Source organism: Mycteria americana, chromosome 5, assembly GCF_035582795.1.
Source record: "Mycteria americana isolate JAX WOST 10 ecotype Jacksonville Zoo and Gardens chromosome 5, USCA_MyAme_1.0, whole genome shotgun sequence".
Lineage (NCBI taxonomy): Eukaryota > Metazoa > Chordata > Aves > Ciconiiformes > Ciconiidae > Mycteria > Mycteria americana.
The window spans coordinates 71293437-71319521 of NC_134369.1; the positions used below are offsets into that span (position 1 = coordinate 71293437).

The 26085-nt window shown below is 59.0% G+C and overlaps 1 protein-coding gene across 4 annotated transcripts in view; it reads left to right on the forward strand.

Annotated features, from left to right (window-relative positions):
* Positions 1-4680: 4680 nt before the first annotated feature.
* Positions 4681-26085, forward strand: part of NIN (ninein) — a 64256-nt gene continuing 42851 nt past the window's right edge. For 3 of the 4 annotated variants that reach the window (XM_075503961.1, XM_075503963.1, XM_075503964.1), the window contains exons 1-4: positions 4916-4969; positions 11054-11257; positions 17623-17704; positions 25210-25379. In XM_075503961.1, the coding sequence (XP_075360076.1) occupies positions 11075-11257; positions 17623-17704; positions 25210-25379 (435 nt within the window). In that variant the 5' untranslated portion in view covers positions 4916-4969; positions 11054-11074. Of the gene's footprint in view, positions 4747-4915; positions 4970-11053; positions 11258-17622; positions 17705-25209; positions 25380-26085 lie in introns of those variants that run through there. The other variant, XM_075503962.1, reaches the window with a different exon arrangement.

Below are 26085 nucleotides of genomic sequence, written 5' to 3' on the forward strand. Positions count from 1 at the left end.
GGTTAAAAAAAAAAAATTAAATTAAAAAAAAGCTTTCAGACCAAAGCTGGTGTCTCAGCCGGGTACTCCCCCAGCAGAGGTTGTCCCTTGGCTTCAGCTGGAAGGGCAGAGACCTGCTGCTGGTTCCCCTCTCGGCTGCAGCTCCCACCTGCAGCTCTGTCAGGCTGAGTCAGCCCCAACTTTTCGGGCTGAAACTTCCCACCAAAAAAGAAATGTCCCCATTTGGCCGGTATTCCCCGTGACACTTCGCCAGGCGCGGGAGGATGCGCTGCCTGGATGCGGGTGCGCACGGCTGGGCCATCGCCTGCCTCGCTGTGCCTGCCAATGGGGCCTGCAACCGAGAGGGCTTCGTTACATACGCTGCGGGAGGGCCGGGAGCGAACCCTCTCTGCAGAGGAGCAGCCAGGCCACGCTGCCATTTCAAGCTGCTCTTATTTCACCTGCCCTCCAAAGCAAGACCTCTGCCGCTTTTCCTGAGTTCACAGCGCACAGCAGACTGCTCCTGTGATTTTAGCCGAGCTCCAGGGCCAGGCAAGGTGGGATGTGATGGTGGGACAAGCTGCTGAGACAAGGCAGGAGCTGGGCAGGTGGCCCTGCATCCCTCCAGCACCCAGCACCCATGGTGGGTATCTGAGGTGGGGGCTCAGCAGGGTGCTTATCTGCGGCTACGTGAATCGGTGTGGTTTATGCGTCCGCAGCCTGCCCCAAACCCCGAATGCAAATCCAGAGACAAACAGGTCTGGTCAAACCGGGGCCACCGGGGCCGTGGGCAGGCGGGTGCACGTTCCCCATCAGCAGATGTTGCAATCGGGTGGCACAAGCCAGCCGCAAGCTGCTCTTCCTGTGCCACAGGGCCACAGAAAGTGGCCAGCAGATCCGGCTGGTTTTACACACGAGACCTTTTTCCTTCCACCCCCGATTTTTCCCGTTCCCGGTGGGTGCCGGGGCTGCAGCTGGGGCACATGGCAGTGTGTTGCCGCGAAGACGATGGGAGAGATCACCCGCAGGGATGGGCAGGGTGCGGCCAACGCTGCCTGCAGGGGCTTTATTCAGCAGCGAGAGCCAGAGACGATCGGCATGGAGTTATGGCAGATGCTTCGGCAATACCAGGATGGAGCAGCCGCACAAATACTTCTTGCAATAAGGAGCTGGTACGGCAAATGTAGCAAATACGAGGGTTTCCTGGGCCGGAGGGAAAAATCCTGCAACCGAAAGGGTGTGCAGGATCAGGCCCGAGCAGCAGTGGCGGAAATATGACTTGTACAGCGGGGGCTGGACGTGCGATGGCAGCAATGAGCCGCGGCCGAGGAGGCGCGACACCGCTGGGCCTTAGCACGGCCCGCCATTGTTTTATGCAAAAAAAAATAAAAAAAACAAGTTTGGGCTTATTTCATTCCAAACTTCTCTCCGCACCAGCTGCGAGACAGGGAGGTTTCCGGCTGATTTTTCTTACGGCATCTTTTCCTAAACGCTGCCTTTGTTTATTTTTTCGGGTGGTTTTGTAGCTTTTTTTGCTATTTTTTTTTCTATTTTAAGGCCCTGCTTTCCCCTGGCCCGGCATGAGGCTGGGGTGAAGGGTGTCTCGCCCAGCATGGCACGGCGGGAGGAGACCCCCGGAAGGCAGGAGCCGCTCTCGGCTCCCCCCCAGCTCCCCGGGCCGCGGCCGGACCTTTCCTGGCCCCAGCAGAACAAAGCACCCCATTGTACAGGGGAAATGGGAAGGAAAGCGTGACAGGGCAGCGAGAGCCGTGCCGGGAGGGTGTTTCTGCAGGGACCGGGCGCCCACGGCCTCGCAGAGCGGTCGCCCACCACCTGCGCAAGCGCCCGTGGCTGCTGACCCCGTTTTCGGGTGGCTCCGTGCCAGCCCCCAAGCTCAGCCGTGGTGCTGGATCCGGCCCGGCCGTGGGAGGCAGCTCATGTCCAGCAGTCCCAGATTTTCCCACGTGCCCCTTTTTTTTGTGGCGTGTGTCACACGTGATGGCACGGGCGAGCGGAGGTTTCCTTCCGCCAAGCTCGCTCGGAAGGCGCTCGCTGCAAACGCCATCCTCAAATGCAGCTGCTTGCTGGAAGGGGGCCCCAAAAATAGGCTGGCGGGGTCTGTGTCTGGTGGGGCTCGGTGGCTGCTAGAAATGTGCTTTCCTCCCGTGGGAAAAAGGGGGAAAAAATAAAATCAGGATGCCTTTGCTAACAGCCGGTCCTAAAAATGAGTCAGGAATTTGCACTGCGGCAATAACGGCCCGGCACTGCCGAGCCCGGGGTCTGTGCGTCCCCGTGGGCTGGCCGGGGACACGGGGACACTGAGTGTGCTGCCTGTTCCTGTCACCCATCCGGCTGCACGCGTGCAAACACGCGCTGAGTAGCTTTGTTGGGCGACGGCGGAGATTTTTCGGGGCTGTCGCTTGGATTAGCGAGGCACCGGTGCTGTCGCAGCGAGGAGGAGGGTGAGGGGGATAAAGGTCCTGGCACTCGCCGGGCTCGCAACAAAACAAAGCACCAGATGGTTTCAACTTCGGCATAATACATGGTGAAAAAGTGTTTGAACCGGGGATGAAAAAGCAAATGCGGAAAGAGAGAGAGAAAGAAAAGAAAGGAAAAGCCTCAGCAAGTGTCAGAGCAGAAGAAAGCGTCGGAGAAAAATGGCAAATGTTAAAAACCAAAACAAAAAGCCCTCCCCCGGCACAAAGCCGTGGCTGCTAACATCTGTCCAGCAAAGCCTCTCGCCAAGGCCCCCTTCCCTTTAAAGTCACCTTTCCTCACCTCCGTCATTGCAGGGACACGGCCCCGTCCCTGGGCAGGGCTTTGCTTGACACCGGGGGACCCGCTCAGCTCTGCCACGTCCCACGTTCCCGGTGCTGGCACCGGGGCAGGCGACAGCGACATGCCGAGGTGCGCTCGGGCAGCAGAGCTACCCCGGCTGCTGCAGCGGGCTAAATATTTTATTACGCTTTTTAGCTCAGGTGTGGCGTCCCGGGTGGCCCTGTCGCAGCCAGCGGGACTGCGTGGCAAACCAGCCCGTGTCTCCGCCGCAGGGCCTCGCGGGGTTTTAAGCCTGGTTTCCGATCGAAGCAAGGCTTATGCAACCCGCCGTGCGGCCGAGCATCTGGCTGCGAGGTTTTTGTGTTTCCCTTGCTCCTCCCCCATAAATATTTTGAACCTGCAGACGGATCTCAGAGTCACCTTAAAAAAGGGAAGCGGGCTTAAAAGTTATTACGTCCCTAGCATTTTCGCACAAAACTTAGCGAAATAAGCCCCCGCAGTTGTGCGAGAGCAGATTGCCACGTGAGTTGAACCCCTTATTAGCCACCAGAGAATCCACAAGCCACCACCCTTGGGGACGGCCAGCTCCCTGCCACTCGGCCTGTGCCTGCTGGCGCTGAGCAGGAGCACGGGCGGCTGATGGCTCCAGCCTCTAACGAGGGCTGCCGAGGTTTAAGTGAGGGTTTGAGTTTTGCTGGTGGCCATGGGTGGTGCGTCGGCCCCCCGGAGCCCCCCGCGGGACGGCTCAAGGGGCAGAGGGTGATCCCCGGTTGTGCCCCCCTCAAAGCAAGTGGGGGGCACAGGCGGGTCGGCGTGCCGAGCCACCACGGGTGCTGGGGTGAGTGGAAGGGCTGGGTGCCATGAGGCGCAGCGTGGCCCCCGCATCACGGTGACGCAAGGAGACCCGGGGGGGATGCCGACCCCGCAGCCCCGGGATGGCAGGGAGCTGGGGTGCCGTGTCCCCAGGGCAGGGGACAGTGGGGTGACATGGTGCCGTGACCTTCAGGCATGGGGCAGCCCAGGTGACGTGCCATTGTGGTTTTTGGGACAATGAGGAGCTGCAGGGCCATGTCCCCAGCGGTGCAGGACAGTGGGGAGCCGGGGTGATGCCATCCTGGGGTGCAGGATGGTGGGAACTGAGGCGATGCCAGCCGGGGGGCAGGACAGTGGGGAGCCAGGGTGATGCCACCTTGGGGTGCAGGATCGTGTGAACCAAGGTGATGCCACCTGGGGGACAGGACACTGGGGAGCCGGGGTGATGCCACCCTGGGGTGCAGGACAGTGGGGAGCCAGGGTGATGCCGCCCTGGGGTGCAGGACAGTGGGGAGCCGAGGTGATGCCATCTGGGGTGCAGGACGGTGGAAACCAAGGTGATGCAACCCTGGGGTGCAGGACAGCAGGGAGCTGGGGTGATGGCACCCTGGGGTGCAGGATGGTGGGAACCGAGGCGATGCCACTCGCGGGACAGCACAGCAGGGAGCCGGGGTGATGCCACCCTAGGGTGCAGGATTGTGTGAACCAAGGTGATGCCACCCTGGTGTGAAGGACAGTGGGGAGCCCTGGTGATGCCATCTGGGGTGCAGGACAGCAGGGAGGCGGGTGATGCCATCTGGGGTAAGGGATGGTGGGAACCAAGGTGATGGCACCCTGGGGTGCCGGACAGCGGGGAGCCGGGGTGATGGCACCCTGGGGTGCAGGATGGTGGGAACCGAGGCGATGCCACCCGGGGGGCAGGACAGCGCGGGGGACCCCACGGAGCTCCCACCCGTGCCCCGGGCCGCTGCCGGTGCCAGGCGGGGGCGGGCCCGGGCGGTGCCAGCGGGGCCCCGCCGCACAAAGGCCGCCGGTCGCCGTTGCCCCCGCCCCGGGGCCGCCCCCGAGCCGCGGCCCAATAAACGCCGCCGCGTTTGAAGGCAGCACCGCCCCGGCCCCGCTCCCCGCCGCAACGCTCGGCTCCGCTGCGACCGCAGGCACCGGCAGCCGCGCCGGGTGAGCCCGGGAGGGGAGCGGGGCCGCGCTGCCGGGGCGCAGCGCCGAGCACGGCGGGGGTGGGAGGGGGGGGTTACCGGGGCGGGGGTCCCCGGGGGGGGGGGGGGGGGGTCTTGGCCGCCGCTGGTCCCTCCTCCGCGGGCGGTGCCGGGGCGCAGCCCGCCTCTTCCCGGCGCGGCCAGCCGCGTGTGCCGGGCGGCGGGGCCGGGGCGCAGCGGGCGAGGTGGGTGCTGGGGGTGGGGGGGTGCTGGAGGAGGTGGGGGTGCTCGGGGGGGGGGGCGGGTGCTGGGGATGGGGTCTCGTGGGCAGCGGGGGTTTGGGGGCGTGGGTGGGCGCGGAGCGGTGCCTGCGTGGGCGGGGGGGGTGGGGGCCACGCAAAAGCCCCCGCGGTCCCCGGTAGCGGCCTTGGCGCCCGTGGCAGCGGTCCGGCGGGGTGAGCGGTGCTGGGTGCTGCTCGCCCTCCTGCCACGGGCACCCCGTCCTGTCCCCGGAGAGATGCTCCGAGCACCCCAGACTCTGGGGGCTGTGGAGCGGCTCTGCCCGGGCTGAGCAGAGGCAGCAGGCGGCTGTGGCTGGAGGAATTCATAACCGCACTTGTTTTGTCATTGGCGAAGCCCTTGCCGTCGCCAGGGTGGCAGACGGCATCTGCTGTCTGGTCGCAAACCGTGGGCCCGTCACCTCTGGCCCATCCGGGTAAGGATGGGGCCGAGGCCGTGAGCCACGAAAGCCCAAATCCGCAGCCCGGGAGGGTCGGCGGCCGGGGCTTTGCCGTGCAAGCGGGTGTCAGTTTGGGTGGGTGCGCTTATCCTGCCCGTCTTTCTCATTTGCTCACCAAAACGGGGATGACGGCGAGAGGCTCGCCGCACGGTCCCCCCGGCGCGATGGATGCGCGGCGTTATCGCCGTGATTCAGCATGGCCCGCGTTTATCGGAGCCGGCGCAGGGCTGAGTTCCAGGAGAATCACCGAATCCCTTATTTCCCGGCATGCGAGTCATCGCTGGATAAATTGCCGGCTCGCTTTGTTTACCTCTGCAATAATCAGCTTTGTGCCTCTACCTTGGGCTTTATCGCACCCGGGGCTCCCCGAGTTAGTGCCGTGCAACTCCCGCCCCATCTGCAAAATCAAAACAGATGGGCGCTTTGTTTTTCCTTATTGAGGGGAAGGCTGCTTATTGAAAGGCCCTATTACAATGCAAATACCGGGGTGGCGTGAATATTCAAAACACTGCGCTTCTTTTCAAGCTCTTTACATAAACTTATAGTGCTTTATATCCCATGGCTGCTTTGCTAAGCTGGAGTGGAGCTTGGTTAACAGAATCCCTTTTTTTGTGTGTTTTTTTCCGGCCAACTTTGGAGGGTTTGGCCGTGTTTTGGGGAGCACGGTGAGAGGTGGCATTGAGGTGCAAAGCAGCCAGCGCTGGGCTGCAAAAATTATGACCGTGCTCAATGGGGAGGAGGAACCGCCAGCTGTAAAGCTGACTTTGGTGGTGACCCTTGAAGAGCCGGGCGTGCTGTCAAGTGATTTACCGATATTTGGGTGCTTCATTGTCCTTTTGGGTTGTTTTTTTTCCCCTTTCCCTTTGGTTTCTCGGTGCGACCCTTCGTGGAGCCGCTGCTCCCCAAGAGGGGACGGGGTGTTGCGGGGTGGGCTGAGCTCGGAAATCGCCCCGACACAGGCAGCGGCGTGGGGGTTTGGGGGTGTACGCAGTGAATCACAGCAGCTTAGCTCCAGATGCGATGGTTCATTAGGGGAAGGAGATAATGAGTTAGATGAGACAACCTCAGCTCTGCCTTTCCAGCAAGGGCTCAAGGGTCTGGTTTCGGTGGCTGCTGGGCATCTCGTCGTAAACCCTGCCATTAAAAACTGGGGTCCTGGTGGTTTTTGCCATCTGTGTTCACATCGTCCCGGTTGTCACAAGTGCAGAAGGAAAGGCAAGTTGCTTTTAACCTGCCCACGCACGGCCTCGCTTTTCAGCGCGGGGTGGACGCTACCCAACGGTCGCATCTCGGGGAGCGGGTGCTCGTGTTTTGGAGGTGGCCACGTGATGCCGCTCCGCTGGACGCTTACACGCTGCTAATTGCCAGGCCCTCGTTTGAGTCGAAGCAATTGAGAGCAGTGCTGAAAGCAACATTTTCCTTGCTGTCCCTTGAAGGAGATGACTTGCTCGAGGCCGCTGCCTTCTGCGGAGAGCTGGTTGGGACAGAGGCAGGGCAGCCCGGTGCCCGGTGCCCTGGAGAGGGGTGGTTGGTGATGCAGCCGTGGGAGCATCCGGGCAGAGCATCCCCAAAATCTCCACGTTGTGCCACTGCGCAGCAGCAAACGTGCCGTTTGTATTAATGCTGTTTTGCACAAAAAAAGGCATTGTGCTAATTGTGGTGGTTTTGCTTGATGGTGCCATTGATTGACCAGGTAATCTGTGTCTTCATTAGTTCAAGGCTAAAGCTTGGAGGTTGGTATTGATTCCAGGCGCTTAATATGCGAAGCGGTAATTACCGTTTAAGCCTATATTGTTTGAGTTTAAATTTAGCTGAGAATTTAGTCCTATCAGGCCTCTACATTGTGTGCTGTGAAGGTTATCTGGCTCTCAGGAGGGGGTGGATTTAAAGGAAGGAAAGAAACGCCGGCGAAAACTTCCTTTTTTCATCCTCCCCGAGTGCTTTGCTTCCCGGGACTTGTTATAGGGAGAAGAGAAATGAAGAATAACGGGGTTATGACCCCAAGTGGTTCTCCTAAACCTGCACCTTTCTGCGCCGTCTGCTCAAGCCGGTCATTTCGGGGGACTTAACCTAACACAGAAGGCCAGCTATAAATCTGAACAAAGTGATGCCCTGTGCAGGGAACGGCCCCTCTCCGCCTCGCAGGGGACCGGGGAGCCCCCGCTCAGCTGCCACCCACCCGCCCCTATTATCCTGCCGCCTCTGGGCCGCCCTCCTGCATCTCAGCTGCTGGCCCATCTGGAGCGGAGATGAAAGGCTGGGGTTTAATTCGGGCTTTGTGTGCCTCTTGTGTTCCCTCCCTCCCCTCTTAGCCCTTTCTCTGCTGCCAGTCTCCCATCCCCGACCCTGCGAGGCAGCTCCGGCGCGGGTGCAGAGGGTGGCTGTGCACGCCGGGTCTCTGATGCCGCTGACCTCATTATTTTGACTGCTGGGTGATGCCAGGCAGCCTCGCGAGCTCATCAGGTAGGAGAGTTGGGTTTTTTTTTTTTTTTCCCTCTCAAAGCGCTGCTGAATAATTCAGCCGGGAGTAGGCATCTTGGGTCACCTTGCACAGCCGGCTGCGTGCCGGAGCCGGCTTCCTAAGATGGAGGTTGCGCAGGATGCGTGCGGGATCGCCTCGCTGGCAGCAGCTTGCTATCATTGACTGATTGCAGGTAGGCGAAGAGCGTTGTCCTTCTTTATTTATTTCTGATGCTTTTTATGCTGGAAAGCATGAGATCCCCTCCCCAGGCTGCGCAGAGGCGGCTGGGTCGTGCCGAGCTGGTGCGGAGCCCGGTGGGATCCAGCCGGCCCTCGCCAAGGGGACGTGCGAGGCTGCCGGGGCCACCGTGCCCTCGTCAAAAACTCACCCGGGCTGTAGGGCAGGTCTGGCCCCAGGCAGGGACCGTGCACCCGATGCTCTTCTCCTTTGGGGATCGTATTTTTCTTGCTGGTTTTATGGGCTCCCCGCTGCCTCCTCCCTGAGCCCATCTGGACTCATCCGGGGTAGGTTTTTTTGGCTGCCTGCTGGTACGGCGCCGAGAGAGGGTGACCCCAACGCTCCAGCAGCGCGGGTGCTCGGGGACACATTGGGAGGTGGCATTTAGCTCTCTGCACTGTCAGACTGGGGGAACTGGTTCTGGTGGTGTGGAAGTAGGGTTGGGTGCTGGAGAGGTCTCTGGGGGGGAGGAGGTGGCTGACCCTGAAGAGAAGAGGCTCAAAAATGCCTGGGAAGCTCCACGGGTCGGAATCACCTTTGCCGTAGGCTCAGCTGTGAGTTTTGGGGCTGCTGGGGTGTACAGCCAGGGCGTGCGGGGCTCTCCCGACGCCGGTAGCCGACAGCGGCTGCTATCGAGCCCCGCGTGTGCTGAACCGTGGGTGCAGGTGGGAAATGGGGTTGCCGGCGTGAGAACCGGGAAACTAGTGTATTGCCTGCCTTCTGCTTGCAGGCACCTGAGTTCTTGGGTGCTGACGCCTCCTCTGCGCCCTGGGTTGAATGCAAATGCATCTGCACCCTTGCTCTTCCCTGCAGTGCTTGGGTGCTTTGCTACAGCAGCTCAAGAGGCATCTGGGGAGGGGGGGGGGAACCAGGGGACACGAAGGGTGTGAGGCTCAGGTAGAGCGATGTGGGGATGGGGAGGGCTCGTGTCCGCTCTCTCTCGAGAGATCTGGCGATGCTGCTGTCCTTGCCCATGTCGGCAGGGGAGGAAGGACAGCCGGGCCGGGCTATTTCTGTCCCGTGGACCCTGCGTGCCGCTTGGCACCAGCCCCGCATCCCTCAGCAGGCGCGGGAGCCGGGTGCTGCTCTGCGTTGGCATCTGCTCCTGCGGCCGGTGAAATCAAGGACGTGGCTGCTGCAGTGCCTGCCCTGGAGATTGCCCAGTTACCCAGCTGCGTTGGTGGGACAGGCGTTTCCGATGGCCCTTCTGCTGCGGGGCACTTGTGCGAGCGGACGTGGCGGCTCGTGATGCTCTTGAAGATCGGAGCGATCCTCGAGGCTGCGGTGGTGGGCAGGGGAGCGAGATCGGGCTGCACCTTGCAATCGGGGCAGCTCTGCTTGTTCTGGGATGTCCGCGAGCACCGCCGGTGACACAGGCGGCTGCGGGCCGTGGGAACCCTGCGATGCCGAGAGGGAGGAGGGGAGGTGGCCGCTCCGTAGCGGGGCTGGACGGCGAGGAGGTTTGGATAGGACCCCCGCGTCGGGAAACGCGGCCGAGACAACCTGCAGCAGCGCAGGCAAACCAAAATTCACGCGGAGACCTGGCTGGCGCTGGGTGCTGGTCTGAGGCTGGCCGAGCCTCCTGGGGTCGTGTCCTTGGGGCACCGGGTCCCTGCAATGCCCGCTGCCACTTGCTGCGCCCCAGCGATGACGGCTGCGGTGCCTATCGTGCCCCCCGGGGTGGTGGCACGTCCCCCGCGGTGGCCGTGCACGCCAAGGCTGCGTTGTGGCACTGGGTTACGCCGCTGCTGCCCCGAGCCGGGCCGGGTAAACGGGTGCCAGCCGAATCCTTCATTTCAAACAGGAAATCTCCCTCCCTGCTCCCCTGCCAAAACAGCTCCTGGGGCTGCGATGCTCTGGTTAGCAGTGGGATGAGAGAGATGGAAAAATTCTTGACTTGGAGGGGAGGACGAAGCCCTCGGGCGAGTGGCGGGGAAACCACCTGGGCTTTGTTTGCTGGAGCAGGAGACGAGATGCGTTTCAGGTGTCTCCATGCTGGGGTCAGCTCTGCTCCGGGGCTGGGTTTGCTGCTGCCCTAGCAGTCTCCCCGGTCAAACACTTCTCTGCCTTCAGACAGGGTTTGACCTGAAGTACCTAAGGGAGAGCAGTGCGGGGAGTGCCGTGGGACTGGGCAGTGACCCAGCCGGGACGCGTCCTCCCCCGGCCCAGGGCACCGCGTGGCTTTGTGCCGGGGTTGTGGAGGAAAGCAGAGATGCTGCACGCTGGCGTCGGCAGGGCTGCCGGCACGCTGGGGCTCCCTGCGCCCAGGCCAGCATAAAAAGGAGCATATTTGGTGCAGGGATGTGGTTTTGTGTTCGCGGAGGGGGGTCCACGCGGTGGCTGGCTGGCCCGAAGGGTTCGGGGTGGGGGGAGAGGCAGGGGCTGGGATCTCCTGCCCTCCCCTCTGCAGGCAGAGCCCCACGCTTTGCTCCCTGCCGCTGGCGAGCTGTTGCTGCCGGGATGGTTGTTTCTCTCCTCGCTAAGGTGGGCAAAGCATCGCCTGCAACACCTGGGAAGCAGCCGAGCTCGAGGGAACAATTTTCCCCCGCAGCACCTCAGCTGCTCCAGCTGAGCCAAGCGAGCCGCTCGTGGAGCCAGTGCGAGGTGGCAGGTAGGGACGTGCGAGCCAGGGCTGCCCCAGCCGCCCGGGCTGTCCCCACCCCGAGGGTTTGGCTCTGCAGGCTTTTTTCCCCTTGGTCTTTCTGCTGTGCGACTTCTGGCTTCACCCGGCGGGATGGGAGAGGCTGGAGGGCTGGTAGAGCACCAGGTTCGCTTAATGCGAACAAAATGGCCTGGTGGGCCGCCCCTGTACCAGCCCTTGGGGTTTGCACCTTTGCATGCCGTGCTGCGGGCGCTGCGGTCGATGCTCACCGGCCCCATCTCTCCCCGCAGGTGAGCGTGGCAGGCTATGGGATGGATGAAGCTGAGCAGGACCAGTATGAAGCTCGCCTCAAGGAGCTCTTCGACAGCTTCGACAGCACGGGCACGGGGTCCCTGGGGCAGGAGGAGCTCACCGACCTCTGCCACATGCTGCACCTGGAGGAGGTGGCCCCGGCGCTGCAGCAGACCCTCCTCCAAGGCAACCTCCTAGGCAGGGTAAGGCTGGGGCGATGGGGGGGGGTCCTGGGGCTTGGGTGCAAGGCAGTGCCGGGCAGCTGCTCCTGCGCACGTGGGAGGGTGATGAAAAGAGGCCGAATGTCTGTAATTTGTGAATATCCAACATCCCTGAGGCTCTGGGGCTGCAGGACTTGCAGTGTCTGCTGCCCTGTTGAGCAGGGTGGGCGCAGGGTGGCCTCTGAGAGGGGGATTAGCGATAACGGGGAAGGCAACTGCTCGCTGGCGTGCCCTCCCTGACCGGAGGCAGTCTGAAACTCTCAGAAACCACCGCTTTACGCTTAGCCTTGTGTGCTGGCGTTGCGCTGATGCAGGGTGTGTTCTCCCAGTGTCCAAGGCCGGATCGGGTGCCGGGTCCCCGCTGCCCTTGCACCGGTGCTCGGCCGCGCGCGTGCTGGCCCGCACCGCGCACGTGTCCCCAGCAGCGGTTAGTGCTGCTGCTGGCCTGGGTCAGCTCCCCGAACCGGCTCACCGGGTGCTTGCACAAACTCTGTAGTGCTTGGGGTACGTGGGGACCTAAAGCCAGGGCTTGAGCCTGTGATTTACGTTGACTTAAGCTGTAGTTAAACTGGTGAGGCCACATGCAGTCACGCACGTTTCTCTAAAGTAGAGAACGTGGTCTAACTCCAGCAGTTGCTGGCTGAGCTGCCTTGTCCATGTTACCTGATGTGGGTGTCTGCAGGCAGCTGTGGTTATCGCAGACCCACCTGGGACAAGTTTTTGGGGACAAACGGCTCCTTTCCTTCTGCAGGGCTGCAGCGTCCTGCCAGCCGGCAGAGGGGAGCTGTGGCTGGTGAGCACACCATGCTTCCCAAAGCGATTATTTTTTTTTTTTTTTTTTTTAAGTTGTGGTTGTACCTTTATAGAGTTAAATGCCAGGGTGTTGAGCACAAGCTGCTCGCCCTTGGGGACCTTCATGTTCAGCATGGATGTCCTTGTGCTCCTGCGCTACCTCCTTCCCAGCACACGGTGCTCAGAGTGCGTCGGATGCTTCCTTCAAAATCACCCTGAAATCCTATCACTGCTCACTAAAATCAGAAAACACAGAGCAGGGCAGCTGAGGCTCTCAATAGACATGAGCTAAGCAGCCATCCCGACTCCAATTTCCTATCAAACTGCAGTTTTCACGTAACAGAATAACTCCTTTAATGAAGAAAGCCTCCTCTTCCTCACCTGCCCTGGGGCCGTAGCTCTTCTGCTGACGGTGAGCGGTGCTGGCGTGGGAGCACGGATGGATCCGGACGGAGGTTTCTGACCTTTGGAGTTGCAGCGTGGCGTTTGGTTGAGCACCGGAGACTCGGTGCTGCTCGGCCGTCTTGAGCTTGTGCCGCTGGGATGCTGTTAGCTGGCTTTGTCCCCACCGCTGCTGGGGACACGTGTGCGGTGCGGGCCAGCACGCGCGCGGCCGAGCACCGGTGCAAGGGCAGCGGGGACCCGGCACCCGATCCGGCCTTGGACGCTGGGAAAACACACCCACGGCAGGACCGTGGGATAGAGGGAAAGGAAGAGCAGTACTAAAGATGCGGTTGTCACAGCTGGTCGGGGCTAAAGCAACAGCGCTCGTCCCTGGGACCTGCTCGGAGTGGGCGAAAAGCCAAGTTAAAGGCAGTAAACGCTCGGCCCGACGGCACCAAAAAGCCCCTGCTAAAGCATCCCAAGTGCCGGGTCACGCTCGTGCTGCTCCAGCCAGGAGCTCCATCCCTGCGAGCTATCCTGGGCATCCCGAGGAGCGTTTTTATTTCATTCCCCCCGCTTTGTTTTTGAAGACTGTTCTCGCTTACAACCTGACACTTGCATGTCAGGGTAATCTTTGTCTCCAGCGGTTTCCTCGCGTCTCCCCGGCATTTGTGCTCGTTAGCAGCAGCGACGGTCCACGGCTAAGCGCGAGCCTGATTTCATAGCTATCCGATCCTCTGGGTTTCCTAGGGAGCTCGTTGGGAGAATAGCAGCAAACACGTTGCTCCCCGAGCGCAGGCTTCTTGCACCTGCCCCGCCGGCTCCTTGCCGCAGATGGTCCCTCTCGGCGGCGGGAGCGGCCTTTGTTTGTCGGCACTTCCAGGGTTTTACGGGAGGGCACCGGGGAGGGGGGAGCAGGGGACGGTTTTGTCTGCCGAGGGGCGACTCGGCGGGGCCACGTGCTTGCTTTTGTGCCGGAGGCTCCGCTCTGGGGATGGACGCGGCGTGATGGGGCCGCTGGGGTGGAGCGGGAGCTGGGCCGGCATTCCGGCGAGGAGCCGCGTGCGCCGTCTTCCCTGCCCCGCTCTGTGCGATGCTTTGGGGATTAACGGATACACGCTATCTCCGGCGTCCGGCGGGGGTGCGTAAATCCTGCCCTGGCTTGCAGCAGAGCCGAACCATCCCAGAACAGCTTCTCTCACGCGACTTCGTGCAGAGGCGACGCTCGCAGCCATTCCTGGGATTCCTCGGGAAGGCTGTTTCCTCAGGCCCCTTGCACTTGTCTGGGGGACCGAGGGGATGGGTGCAGGCGTGCCCGTCTCCTCTCGCCTCCGAGAGGCAGTGCCTGTTAATTAGCAGCTAACGCGGAGCGGCGTCTCGGGGACGGCGCTCGTGGGCCACAGCGATGACTGTGGTTATATGATTTGCAGGGACGGGGGGGAAGTCGGGCACCTCCGACTCTGCCCAAGGACTGTCCTTCGTGGCCGTCCTCAAGCAGGGACGGGGAGTTCAGGTCTCGCCCTGTTTCTGGGCTATTGCATTAGCAAGCCTGCAGCAAGGACGCTGCGGCGTGGGGTTTCACTCGTCGGCTCCCTTCGATGCTTTGGCTGGTGACCTCTTGCAAATACACTCCCTCCGAGCCCGCTGCGACGCCGCTCCTCTTAACGCGCGGTGGCTTTTTGCGTGCCAGGCAGGAGACTTGGTTGCCAGGTTGCCCTGTTCTGACGTCTTCCCCGCCTGACGTTTCCCTCTGCGACCTTCTGGCCGCCGCTGCTGGAAGGAGTTTGTAAGCAGGGCTTTGGGAAAAGAACTCTCTTCGAAGGTGAAGGAGAGGGAGCTGGAAGGAGCCACCGACGCTCGTTTGCCCCAGAGACCGGGGTTGCAGACTGCTGCTTTGCATTGCAGGGACAAATAGCGAGAAGCAGCAGGTAGCTTGGCACATGCATGCTCTCTTTCTAGTGCTAATAAGTCACGGCTTCTTAGGAAACTTGCTTTAAAGCAGGCATCAAGATTTCTCAAAGGTGCTGGGGTTGCTGAGCAGCTGGCAGCTTGGTTGGCCCCTGATTACAGTGGGGAAGCTGGGCTGGGCTTGCTACGCCAACACGGGCATATTAGTCTTGTGTGCCTCTGATTTACTTGTTCTGGCAGAATTCTCCTCACCGGGGACTTAACGTGCCCCCGGCCCTGTGCAGAGCCCTGCTCTCGCTGTGGGTTTGCAGGGACACGTGTCCTGTCCCTGATCCACGCCTCTGGGTGGGCACGAACGCACGCCGTGCCGTTGCCTCCCAAACTCCGCTGCGTTCACGCTGGTTTGGATCGGCTCTCGAGTTGCTGTTCGAGGACCCCATGAGCAGATGCACAAGCTGGTGCTTCCAAAATACCCCAAATTCAGTTGAGCACGTTGAAAAGAGCATCGAACTTTAAATACCCCGACACTGTTTTGCTGCTGTATACCTTCTGCCTTGCGTTTGTAAAGTTTTTGGGTTGGCTTGAGTGTCTGAGGCTGTTTTCCAGAAGTGGACGGTGCTTTGTGCAACACTGCCCCAGTTACTGATCTCCTCCCCGGGGCTGTCCAGGGCCGTCCTTTTGCTGGGAATATTCTCTAAGCAAAAACCAAAGGCTTTCGATGCAGACTCACGCCTGCCCACGTGGGCTGTCGCATCCCTGGAGGTGCCCCTTGCACTTTTGGGGAGCCCACAGCCTCGCTGGCACGGGTTTTCCGGGCAGGAGCGTGACCTTCCATCGCAGCGTGTGGGTGCTGGAGGTGTGCAGGTTCCGAGCAGACGCCTGTGGGGTGCTCCGTGATGTGGGCATCGCCTGCCCCGTATCTCCCGGGGCTGCACGTCCCCCTTGCACGCGCGCGGGCATTGAAACTGCACGGAGATACAGAGCGAGGACATTGCCGGGGAGCCGTAGCGGAGGATCGCTTCCTTTGAAATGTGAGGTGGTGCAGCGTTTGTGCCTTTGCTGTCACACAGGCTGCCTTGCTTGGCCTGTACTTGAGCACAGCTCTAATTTTCACAGTTGCATTTCTCTAAGTACTCTTTGTGTACAGAGATGCAGCATCCAAGGTCAAACCCGCGGCACAAACAGATGCTGTTTTTTCCTGGTTATCTGGTGTTAGCGTGGGCCGGAGGTTTTCCCGAAGAAAAACATCCCCTCCTCTGCCGGCTTGGGCTGCATCTACGTTGTTGGGCGCTGATGCTCAGACGGGGTAGCGGGACCCCTCTGAGCCTGTGCGAGCGCTCGCTGTGTATCTCTGCCCTGCTGATTTGCATTTTAAATTTTTAAATCCTGCTGCACGGCCGACCACGGCGCTGGCACGGGGAGGGGGGGGCTGGAGGATGGCCGCCTCCTGCCCCGCAGCCTAATCTTCCCCGGGCTCCTTTGGACGTGGTGGTCATGGTAAAATTGCTCTGCAGCCTCGACGCCGGAGCCATCTGTCCCACGCGCAGCTGCGGCAGCGAGGGCTCAGCCCCCCTTCTCCCTTCCTGCGTTAGCGCTTCTTGGCAAACACAAGTTACGGGGCTCGGTGGGCAGGGCAGGTTACAGGTCACTGGTGCTCTCCGCGCCTGCCCGGGGGGTTTTGCTCTGCCCTCTCATTTGGTGTGTTTGCATGAGCGATGCAAAGTGACTTTTTACTTTGTTTTCTTGTTGCCGTGAGGTCTCATCCCAACCCAGCCCCAGCACCCATCCGAGGGACCGGCTCTGTGGCTGTTGTCACCGTTCCCTTCCCGAGAAGATCCCGTGGGGAGGGGACCTGTTATTTGAACACCCTCATCTTTTATTCATCCTCATTTAGTCTAAATGTCAAGTTTTTTTAATCAGGCAAATTCAACTGTCTCTGTAAACCGTCCTTCTGAAGCACACCAGCGTTTGGAAATGAATGGCAGCAATTAGTATTCAGATGAAGGCATCCCTGACAAGTTTCTTTGCTGAACGTATTTCTAACTGTTTAATTACTCGGGGAGCCGGTGTTTAAAACCGTAGGGGCGATTCGCACCGCCCGAGCCGCGGCGTGAGGTGCTCCCCTTCCCCGGGGCCCGTGGCTGAGCCCCCAGCTCCGCTGTCGTCCCCTGCCTGCCGGGGAGCACGTTGCTCTTTTTTTAGGCTGGCTCGATCCCGAGAACAAGCTGGCAAACTCCAGACCTGAACTTTGCGGCTTGTGCTTCCCCCGGCAGCGTTAAAATCCCCTCTGACTGCGGCTCCTGCCCTTCGTGCCGGATTCACAGCAATCGACTCTGCCAGCAAGAGCAACCTCAGTGGGTTCTTTAAATACAAAGCCTCTTGTTCAACGCTAAAAATTCTCCTAAGATTTATTTAGCCAAAAGAAATCGTAGCAGCCAGCTCTGCCTCGCCACTGACCCATGTCAAATAGCTTCTCCAGCTGTCCCCGGGTTTCCGTCCCCCACGGCTGGAATTGCTGACGTTCCCCAGCGCGGCTGTGAAGGATGCTGTAGCCCCTTTGCAGCGTGGCGGGGAGGCAGGAGGCTTTCCAGGAAGACACAGATGGAAAGGGGGGGGAAAAAAAAAAAACAAAACCCAGCGGTAGGATCACCCCTCTGTGTTTTTCCCATAGCCGCACTCCAGACCTGGTATTTCCAGTCCAGCTCTCGCGGAGCTGCAGCAGGCAGGAATCGGGGCAGGGCTGCCCTGGAAAGGGTGCGACTTTGTGCCATCCGCTTTGGAAAGTGTTTTCTGAAGCTTAATTAGGGCAGCGGAGCATTTCCACAGCCAAGTACCTCACCACCGGTCAGGACTGGTATCTCGCTGTAGGAGCCACTGACCCTGGCCAGGTCATCTCAAGCAATGGAGATGCTCCCTGGTCCTCTGGACATGTTATTTTGGCTTCTTGCTTGATGGAAAAACCCAACCAATGCGTTATAGCAGTGGCTTTGAGTCATTCTGTGATAACAATCATTTTTTGCACGTGCTCAAAGATGCTGGCTGTGTCTTTGTGTTGCTTGCTGTCATTTCTCCAGGCCCCAAGACTGAAGATGCCGAGGTTCATCCGTGCCTCTTGCCGAGGTTGTCGGCGGACACGGGCGTGCTCTTGTTTCAGCGTGGTGGTCCGAGTGATTTGCATTGCTGTCCGTCTTCCTGCTAGATTATTGGCCTGATATTTAATTATCTGTACCAGTTGATTTCCTCCTTTCTTCCTTTTTCCACAGGTCCACTTTGATCAATTTAAAGAAGCACTTATCCTCATCTTATCCAGAACCCTGTCAAATGAAGAGCACTTCCAAGAACCAGGTAAATACTGCAATGATCTAAAATAGTACATTTCCTTTGGCAAAGCAGATTTGGGTGGCTCTCCCAGGGGAACTCAGAAGAGAAAGCGCCTTTTAGGTGCTGAGAGGGGCTCTTCTGCTTGGATGCCCAGACCTAGGGAGAAGGGAGAGTTAAGGTCTGTTGTGGAGCCTTGAACAAAAGTGTTTTCTGAGCTATTAGATATTTATATCCCATTACAATGATCGAAATGCCCAGAGAGGCACGTGATGTCTGCGTGTAGACAGCTAACAGCACTTCAGATGCTCGAGATGTCCCACGGCTGCTAAATGGGCTGAGGTCTCTCTATCCCACGAGGCTCGTGGTGGCCAGGGATGCTTCAGGAGCTCTCCAGCTGCAGCAGATGGTTATGGGCAGGCAATCCAGTGCCGCTGCTGCCTTTTCCCAGCTGGGGCTGGGGCTGGCACATCCCCTTGCCCTCCCCTCCAGCGCTTCGGGGCTCGCCGGGAGCCAGGCCCCGAGGTGCCGTGACCCCGGCGCAGGCGTGGAAGCCCCGGTCTGGCAGGAGGGTTTGTGAGCTCCGCTCCGGGCTGAGCCGGCGGCAGCCCCGGCAGCCGGTACGTTCCTGCCGTGCCTCTGCGGGGGCCGGCGGTGGGATCTGTCTCGGGGCACAGCAGTGCCTCGCCAAAAACCCGTGCTGGCTTTGGATGCTGCTCTGGTTTTTGTGAAGGTTATAAGGGGAAGCTCTCTGCAGGAGCTCCTCCTGGAGATGGGCTGCTGGACACCGCAAGACCCCTCCTGTCTAGCACTGATATTTGGGTTTTTTTAAAGCCCATTCTGTTTGCTTGCGGCAGAGATGAGCGGGGTGAGCTCGGTCCTGTAGGAAGCTACCCTGAGGTGACCGTATTTCTCCCAGGGGACGGTCGGTCTGGCCCAAAGGTGTTTCTGAACAAGATGAGCCCTCTGACAAACCAGGCTGGGGCTGGTCAGAGAAAGCAGCGGGTGCTGTGAGTCCTCACTGTCCTGGTTTTTCCTTGCTTTGTTTCGGTGTGCCTTGAAAATGTGGCTTTTTAGACCCTCAGCAGGAAACAGGGTCACAGCTTCGGTGTGTCCCCGCTCCCGGTGCACCAGGGGCTGGTGGCGCTGGGAGCACTGGGGAGGTGTGGGGCCAGGGCAAGGGCTGAGCCCCTGCAGCTCCCGCTGGAGCGGGGGGCCGAGGTCTGCCTGGTGTCACACCTGTATGTAAATCCCTAATCCTGCCCTCGGAGCAGCAGGGCCACGAAATCCCTGAAGGAGAAAACAGCTTAGCAAGGGGGGAGAGGGAAACTCCAGGTTTCCTCTCCTGGAGCATCAATCTCAGCTGGAGCATCCTGCGCTCGAGCGCAGCCAGTCAGCAAAATGACAACTTTCCCCCTTAAATAAGCTGCAAAAACCGCAGGGCCCAAGGGATGCAATTGATGGATTATTATTTTTTTTTTTCCACCCCTCCTTTCCAAAGCTCTTAGTGCTTAGAGGGAGATGGGCGATGACAGCTCTTGCACCCAGCATCCCGTAATGCAGTTTTCCCGCAGGTCAGTGGGTGCTCAGGAGCGAGGAGGGAGCCTCACCGGCGCCTGGCAAGGGGTCGAGTTCGCTGCGATCCCTTCCAGCCCCTCGGAGAAGAGCTGGCACGGAGCGGGCGGCAGCCCCGGCAAACCAGAACTAATCCAGCGCTCTGTGTTTATTGGGGAATCATATGGCTGAGAAGCTCCGGCTTGATTTAAATATAAATAAATCTTCTAGAAAGGGCTAAATTTGGGGCTATCGCAGGGGAAATTACAAATGCAGCCGGCGAGAGGCTGGGTTGGAGCCGGAGAGCCCTCCTTGGGGACACGTTTGTCAGCCGGGTTTTGCATGGCAGGTAATCAAAGGGCACGCAGTGCAGGTAGGGAGCCTGCACCGGGCAGGCCTGGGAGGCATTTATTTTTAATGCGTTTTGACAGGTCGGTTAACGCCGAAGTCTTTGCTTCTTTTAATTTAGATCAAACTCGAGATTTGGAGAACAAGCTGCTTTGTGCTCTTGGTGTCAAACTGTCAGTGACTGTGGAAATGCTGGTGTTACAGCCCGCCCCGGGCTTGGGAAAAATTGAGTTAAAAGCTCCAAATTGTATCATTTAAATGAAAATTTAATTGGGGGGGGGGGGGAAGCACTGATTTTAGGGCTGTTTGCTGCATCTGGAGAGTTTGCTCTGCAGGGAAGCAGCCGTGTGCCTCGATGCTGTGGTTTTACCCGGGGACGGGCAGCGGGAAGGTCCCTTGGGTCTGCGAGCAGCCGGAGGGCTTGTGGCTTTGCTCTCCAAACCAGCTGCTCCCCCGCAGCCCCCAGACGGTCTGTGCTGCACGGCCGAGGGCACCTGGCAGGGGACAGCATCCCCGTCCCCACGGCTGCAGCGCAGCCCGGCTCGGGGAGGACGGCTCGGCACAAGGAGCCCGGGGGTGACGGAGCAGCCCCTGAGCTCACAGCGGGACCCTCGGGCTGGGGACGAGGAACCAAAACTGCCGTGGGATGCAAAAGCAGTTCCTGCAGAAGCGGCTGACGGGGGTTTCCCTGTTTTGGGGGGGGAAGCAGCAGGTGGGAGAGGCGCTCAGGCTTGCAGAGAGCAGCTGATAGATGTATTTTTTTTTTATTTTTTTTTCTTGGCAAAGAAGCTAAATTCCCTTTCCGAAGGGAAGGCTGGCAGGGAGGATGGTTCTGGCAGGCTGCAGGCACTTTGCCTGGGAAGCAGCCCTGAAAACCCAGGCAGGCAGAGCTCCCAGCACGGCTGTCGTCAGCTCTGTCCCCTCGAGGACGTTGGTGTGGGGACAGACACCAACCCAGCTGCGAACCGGAGCATCGGCTGGCCGGGCAAACCCCGGCTCTGCCGGGAAGTGGCGTGGCTGGGCAGAGGAATGGGGAAGACTCCCAGGAAAAGCAGAAAAAAAGCCTGAATGTCTCTTAAAATAGTGGTTATTTTAGCTCCTGCGTGCAGGAGCGTGACTGCCGGGGAGACCCGGCACCCCCGGCAGCACCTTTGCGGAGCTGCCTGACAAAGGTGGTGCGTGCGGATAAATTGCAGCCGGAATTACTGGGGTTTGGTGCTCGGGAGAGGTGCTGCGGTGGGGCCGGGGGCCGAGCCTGCGGCTGCTGGGAGCCACGTGGGACCCGGGCTGGGTGCTGCCGCCGCTGCTCTTTGTCCATGGGTCACTGTAGCAGTGAGGGGGTGTCTGGGGACAATAAAATAGATTGGGGGGGGCTGGAGAGAAAAAAAAAAAAAATCAGTTATGTGGGTGTTTAGGGAAAAATAAGAATAATCAGGCTTTTTTCCTCCCCATTATGGCAAATAAAAAGTCAGCTCTGTGCGTTGGCAGCCTGGATAGGGAGGGATTACCGGGGTGGAGCGCAGGATTATGGCAACACCCAGGACAAATTCAAGAGCAGCTTGGCACCATCCTCCGCGTGGTCACGAGGGGCTGTTGGGTTTGTTCTTCCCAGCACATGAGCAGAGTTGCCCTCCCGAGGAGGGGCTGGTGGGGATGATGCCCTTGCAGGAATCCCACCCGCGCGGGGAAGGCTGTAAAGGTCTGGCTCTGCAAGCAAACCTGGGTGGGGACGGGTATAAAATCAGTGCCACCATCGGGACGGGGGTGATTTAGGCGCAGGCGATGCCTCTGGGCCAAAATGCCTTGGTTTGGGGCTGCCGTGACCCTGCTGCCGCTCCTCTCTGCCTCGGTTGCTGAGCCTGAAGTGTGAAATAGGGACTAGGAGGAGTTTAGACAGTACCTGGTGTCTCGGGGGATTAGGATTTAGCAGATCCTAGCTGTGATGTGCTTTGCCCAGCAGTAGGCTGTCTGCTGCCGCAAAGAGGATCCCTCTGTTCCAAATCTTAAGCAGCAAATAAATTAATTTTTTGCCTCTAAATGACAGGCTTGCAGGGTGAGGGTCTTCCTCCTCTAAACCCCCTTTTGTCTGCGCTGGGTGGCTTTGATGCTGGGCCCAGGAAAATGCCGCTCGCCATCAAGGGGAGCCCCCCCCTCCTCCTCCCCAGCGTCTGAGGACAGAGCAGGATTTTGAAATGACTGATCTAGCGCGGAAAGGCAGAAAATCAAGTGTAAATCTCTAACCATGGAGACGTTTAACTGCCGAGATGGACGGGGGGAGCGAGCTGGGGATGTGATGGCTTCTGTCTGCAGTGCTTAAATCGGGGGGGGGGGGGGGGTTCTTGTGAAATGCAGATTTAGGGTTGTGTGGTTTTTCTTTTTTTTTTTTTTTTTTTTTTTTTTCAGGGGGCATTTTGGGGGCCACAAACCCCCCCAGGCAGCAGGGCAGGAAGGCAAGAGGCTTGTTCTCTCGGCAGCTCCTGCTCGCACCCCCAGCCCAGGGGCAGTGCAGGGGGGGGGCAGATCAGACCCCGGTGTCTAATTAGGCACCAGCTCCGGAGTGTGTGTTTTACTAAGCCCGCGCCTTGCCGAGGGCTGTAGGAAGCAAGGAGGGTTCGACCTATTTTCTTTCTTTCTCTTTTTTTTTTTTTTTCCCCCCTTCTTGGCGGCTTGTCAGCCGCACCGTAGCGAGGGGCTGTGAGGAGCAGCATCTCCCTTGCTGCTGGTTGGGGAAGGGGGTACCAGAGGTCAGACTCGAGCAAGAGCAGCCCCCCCTCGCTGTCCAATACGGGGGTATATTTTACAGCGTTTGGGATAAATAGCACGCAGGGCTGTCTCATGCGCATCTTTCTCACGGGAAGCATTGATTTTTGACGTCTCCCTCCCGTTTCCTCGTGTGTCTTTTGAAAGCACGTGTGGATTGAGCAGCTCTTTCCATCCTCCCTCATCGGTTTTGACTGGAAATGAGAAACTCCGTTCAGTTCTCAGTCAGCGAACTTTCTGCGTTCGGGGAGCACGGGTTGCTGCTTTTTGCTGGCACGTATGCTCGGCTTTCCCTAAATACCGGGGATGGTGGGAGCGTCAAGGGCACCGGCTGCTGTGCTGGGGGTCTGGGTCGGGAAAGCGGGAGGGTGGGGGGGCTTAGAGGATGCTGCACGTGTGGGAGGTATCCGTGCACGCCCGCTCCAGAGACGAGGGTGCCTGGGGCTTTCTGCCAAGGAGACGGGTCCCTGCTCCCGGGGATGGGGCTGCAGGATGTGGTCCCTTACACCGGCGCGGTGCCCGTGGCCCCGCAACACGAGGGCTTTGTTCTGCGCCGTGCACCCGCCAGCCCGGAGGTGCACAGGGGCTTTCAGGGGAAGAGCTGTAACCCCGTGTTAACGAAAGCACCCGGGCTCTGGAAACGGGATTTCAGGGTGCCCGAGCTGGGATCTCCTCGGTAGCCGGGCTCAGGCACAGCCTATTTCAAAGCCGGAGCTTTGCAAGGCCAGGAGCAAGCTTTCTGCTTGCTGGTCTCAAACTGTGAAGGGTCACCTTTCCCTCCCATGGCTGTTCTCACAATTTTTTTTAATTGCAAAGGAAAAACAAGCCCACCCAGGTGCTCAGACCAAAGAGGAGAGGGAGAAATGGGCTGCCAGCCTCCAAAAGCTTAAAACACAAAAGTGGGGAGACGCTCCCGTTTCCCCGCTTGCTGTTAAAGCGCTTGCAGGGTGGCACGGCGTGAAGGCACCTGTGTTTCCATACACAGCTGGATTTTTAGCTGCCAGCAGTGGTTAAATACGCTGTCGGGGTGGGGGGGTGGAAACAGGACTCTTCTGAGCATTGGGAAATCCAGAAGGAAATTAAGCCATAGCTTCATTATTGCTAAATTACTGCTGCTTTTCCCCCACATCTTTCCAAAGACAGATGGGCGCGGAGGTGCGTTTCTGTCTTAGAGGAGGAAAAATTATTTCTCAAAAAAAAAAAAAAAAACCCAAAAAAAAAAACCAAACCACAAAGCCCCCCAGCCCTCTTCTGCGAGGGCGGGGGAGATGGCAGGGAGAAAATAAATGGGTGAATGAGTAGCCACAAATATTAGCATTTCAGAGAGAGCTGCTTGATGGAGATTGTTCACCACCGGGCAGGCTTTAATAGGAGTGATAAGGTTTGCTTTTGTTCTCGAGCTCTTACTTAATCAGCCTGTCTCATTGCGATTTTTCTATCGGCGCACTTCATCACACAACTTTCATGTGCGAGTCCCAGCTGCAGCAAATCTTGTTAAAATGGCCTTGTTCAAACACGGGCGCCGGGTTTGTTCCCTAGAGCTGCAATATGGATGGATGGAGTGCAGGGCTGGAGGAATCAAAGGACTCCTAGTCCTGTGTATTTTATAATTCATTGCATAGCTAAGTTGCAGAATATTTTTCCTCTAACAAGCTGGAAGCCTTCTTCCATATCTAAAGGAATATTATCCAAGGAGGCATTTGGGCAGGGGGGTTTAGAGACCCGCTGCTTTCTGTGTACCGCTTGTCAATGATTGAACAGCTTCCCTGCTCCTTATTAGTATTGCACTTCTGCATTTCTTTTGTACCAGAGCGCTCTGCAAATAAAATTTTAAAAAGCTGCTGCTCTTGCCGCTGCCTCGGTACGCTGCAAGTGGCGGAAAATAAAGATGATCGATGGTCCTGGGGGGGTTTCGACGGTAAGGTTAGCAAACACCGCAACAAAGCGTGGCGGTGAGCCTTTCCCTAATTGAATCCCTGGTTAATGTGGTCCTTCATTTAATTTGCCCCCTGCTCCAGACGTCGGATGATTCTCACTGAAAATAGCCCAAAACGTGCTTATTTATTTTGTTTTGATCCCTGTCCGTGAGTGCTCCTGGATAATTCAGTCCCCGAAGGCAGGAGCTTGCTGCGGGAAGCTGGAGCCGGGGAATGCGAGCGGAGCCCCCTGTAATTAGATGACGACTCCAAAGGGTTATTTAGATCTTGCAGTTGGCATTAGTTGCACAGCACAAGCTGGGACCTGCCCCGCCGTCGCCCGGATCAGCTGTTCGTGTCGGCCCCTGGGAGATGTTTGCCTCCAAACTTGCCCAATTTTTTTCCACTCGCCCGGTTGTTTTCGCACTTTTAATCGAGCTGTGATTTAAATCCACCAAAAGGAGTGGCAGTCGCCCAGGTGTCTGCGTAATCTGGAGACTTGAGCTGCTCAAGTGCTGCGCTGTCCCTAATTAAACCTGCCCATCGCTGGTAATGAAGATTAGTGCAAGGAGGAGAGACCTAATTGACTTTCCAGCCGAGACTGCGTTTGCAAGGTTGAGGGTTTTTTCCCCATCTTGTTAACGGAGCAAACTTGATTTGGGAATTGGGGAAGGGTGAGGAAGATGGAGCCCTGATTCCACTTTGCGACAGCCTTTTTTTTTTTTTTCTTTTTTTCTTTTTTTGGAGCAGGAGCAATTCCAACCCATCGGGCCCGATGCCAGGGTGAGGGTAGTGGTCCTGGAAAGGAGCAGCCGCTGGTGCCTGCCCAGGGGGAACGGTGGTGGCAATTTGGTGCTCGCAACACTGCAACCAAACCAGCCCTGCGTGCTGTGGCCTGGGAGCTGGATCTGCCAAAATCATGTTACCCATGTGCTTTGTTCTTGAATTTCACAGATTCTTCCCCAGAAGCCCAGCCCAAGTACATCAAAGGCGGCAAACGCTACGGCCGGCGGTCCCTGCCGGAGTTCCAGGAGTCGGTGGAGGACTTTGCCGAGGTGACCGTCATCGAGCCGCTGAGCGAGGAAGCGCATCCCCCCCACATCGCCTCCAGCGGCTGCGAGGAGGTGAGCGGGAAGGGGCTGGGCGCTGGGTTGGGCTGTACCCCCCAAATGTCGCTGCTCCCCGCGCCATCCTCGCCGCTTTGGACGTCCTTGGGCTTGTCCCAGTGAAGGCGACGGTTGCTTTTCGTGCCTGATCCCAGCGATCGGCCGTGCCAGGCGGCACCTCCCTTGTCCAGCCCCGAGTTCCCGTCCGCAGGCAGGCTGCCGTGGGAAGCCGGGGAGGAGCGGGGCTCGCACGGCGGCGTGGGGACGTGCGCCGGGTGCCGGTGCTGCTGGCCTCCCCGCCCCGCTGGCTGCGGTGCGGGCCAGCAATTAAGCGAGGGTTGTAATGCCGCCTCCGTGGCTAACGAAGTGTGGGCTGGGAGCTAAGCAAGCAGAAGGAGAACGTCCTCATCTATTAGCTCCTCCGCAAAAACCCGGCCGTGGCTCCAGCGCTTTCCAGGAGAGGGGACGGGGAAGAGGGGTGGTGAGCGGCAGAGCTCCGCGGCAGGCGGCTGCCTTGCGACGGTGCCCTAAATCCAGAGCCACCCGCTTCTCTGGTCAGTGCTCTGGGTTTTATTTTCCCAGCAAACAGCTTGCACGCTCCTGCACGAAAGGAAAAGGCTGGCCGCCCCGGGAGCTGCGCAGCCCCACGTATGCCTGTACATATGCTTGCTCAAAAACCCAGATATTTTTTTTTTCTCCCTGGTTTTGTGATCAAAATTAGTGG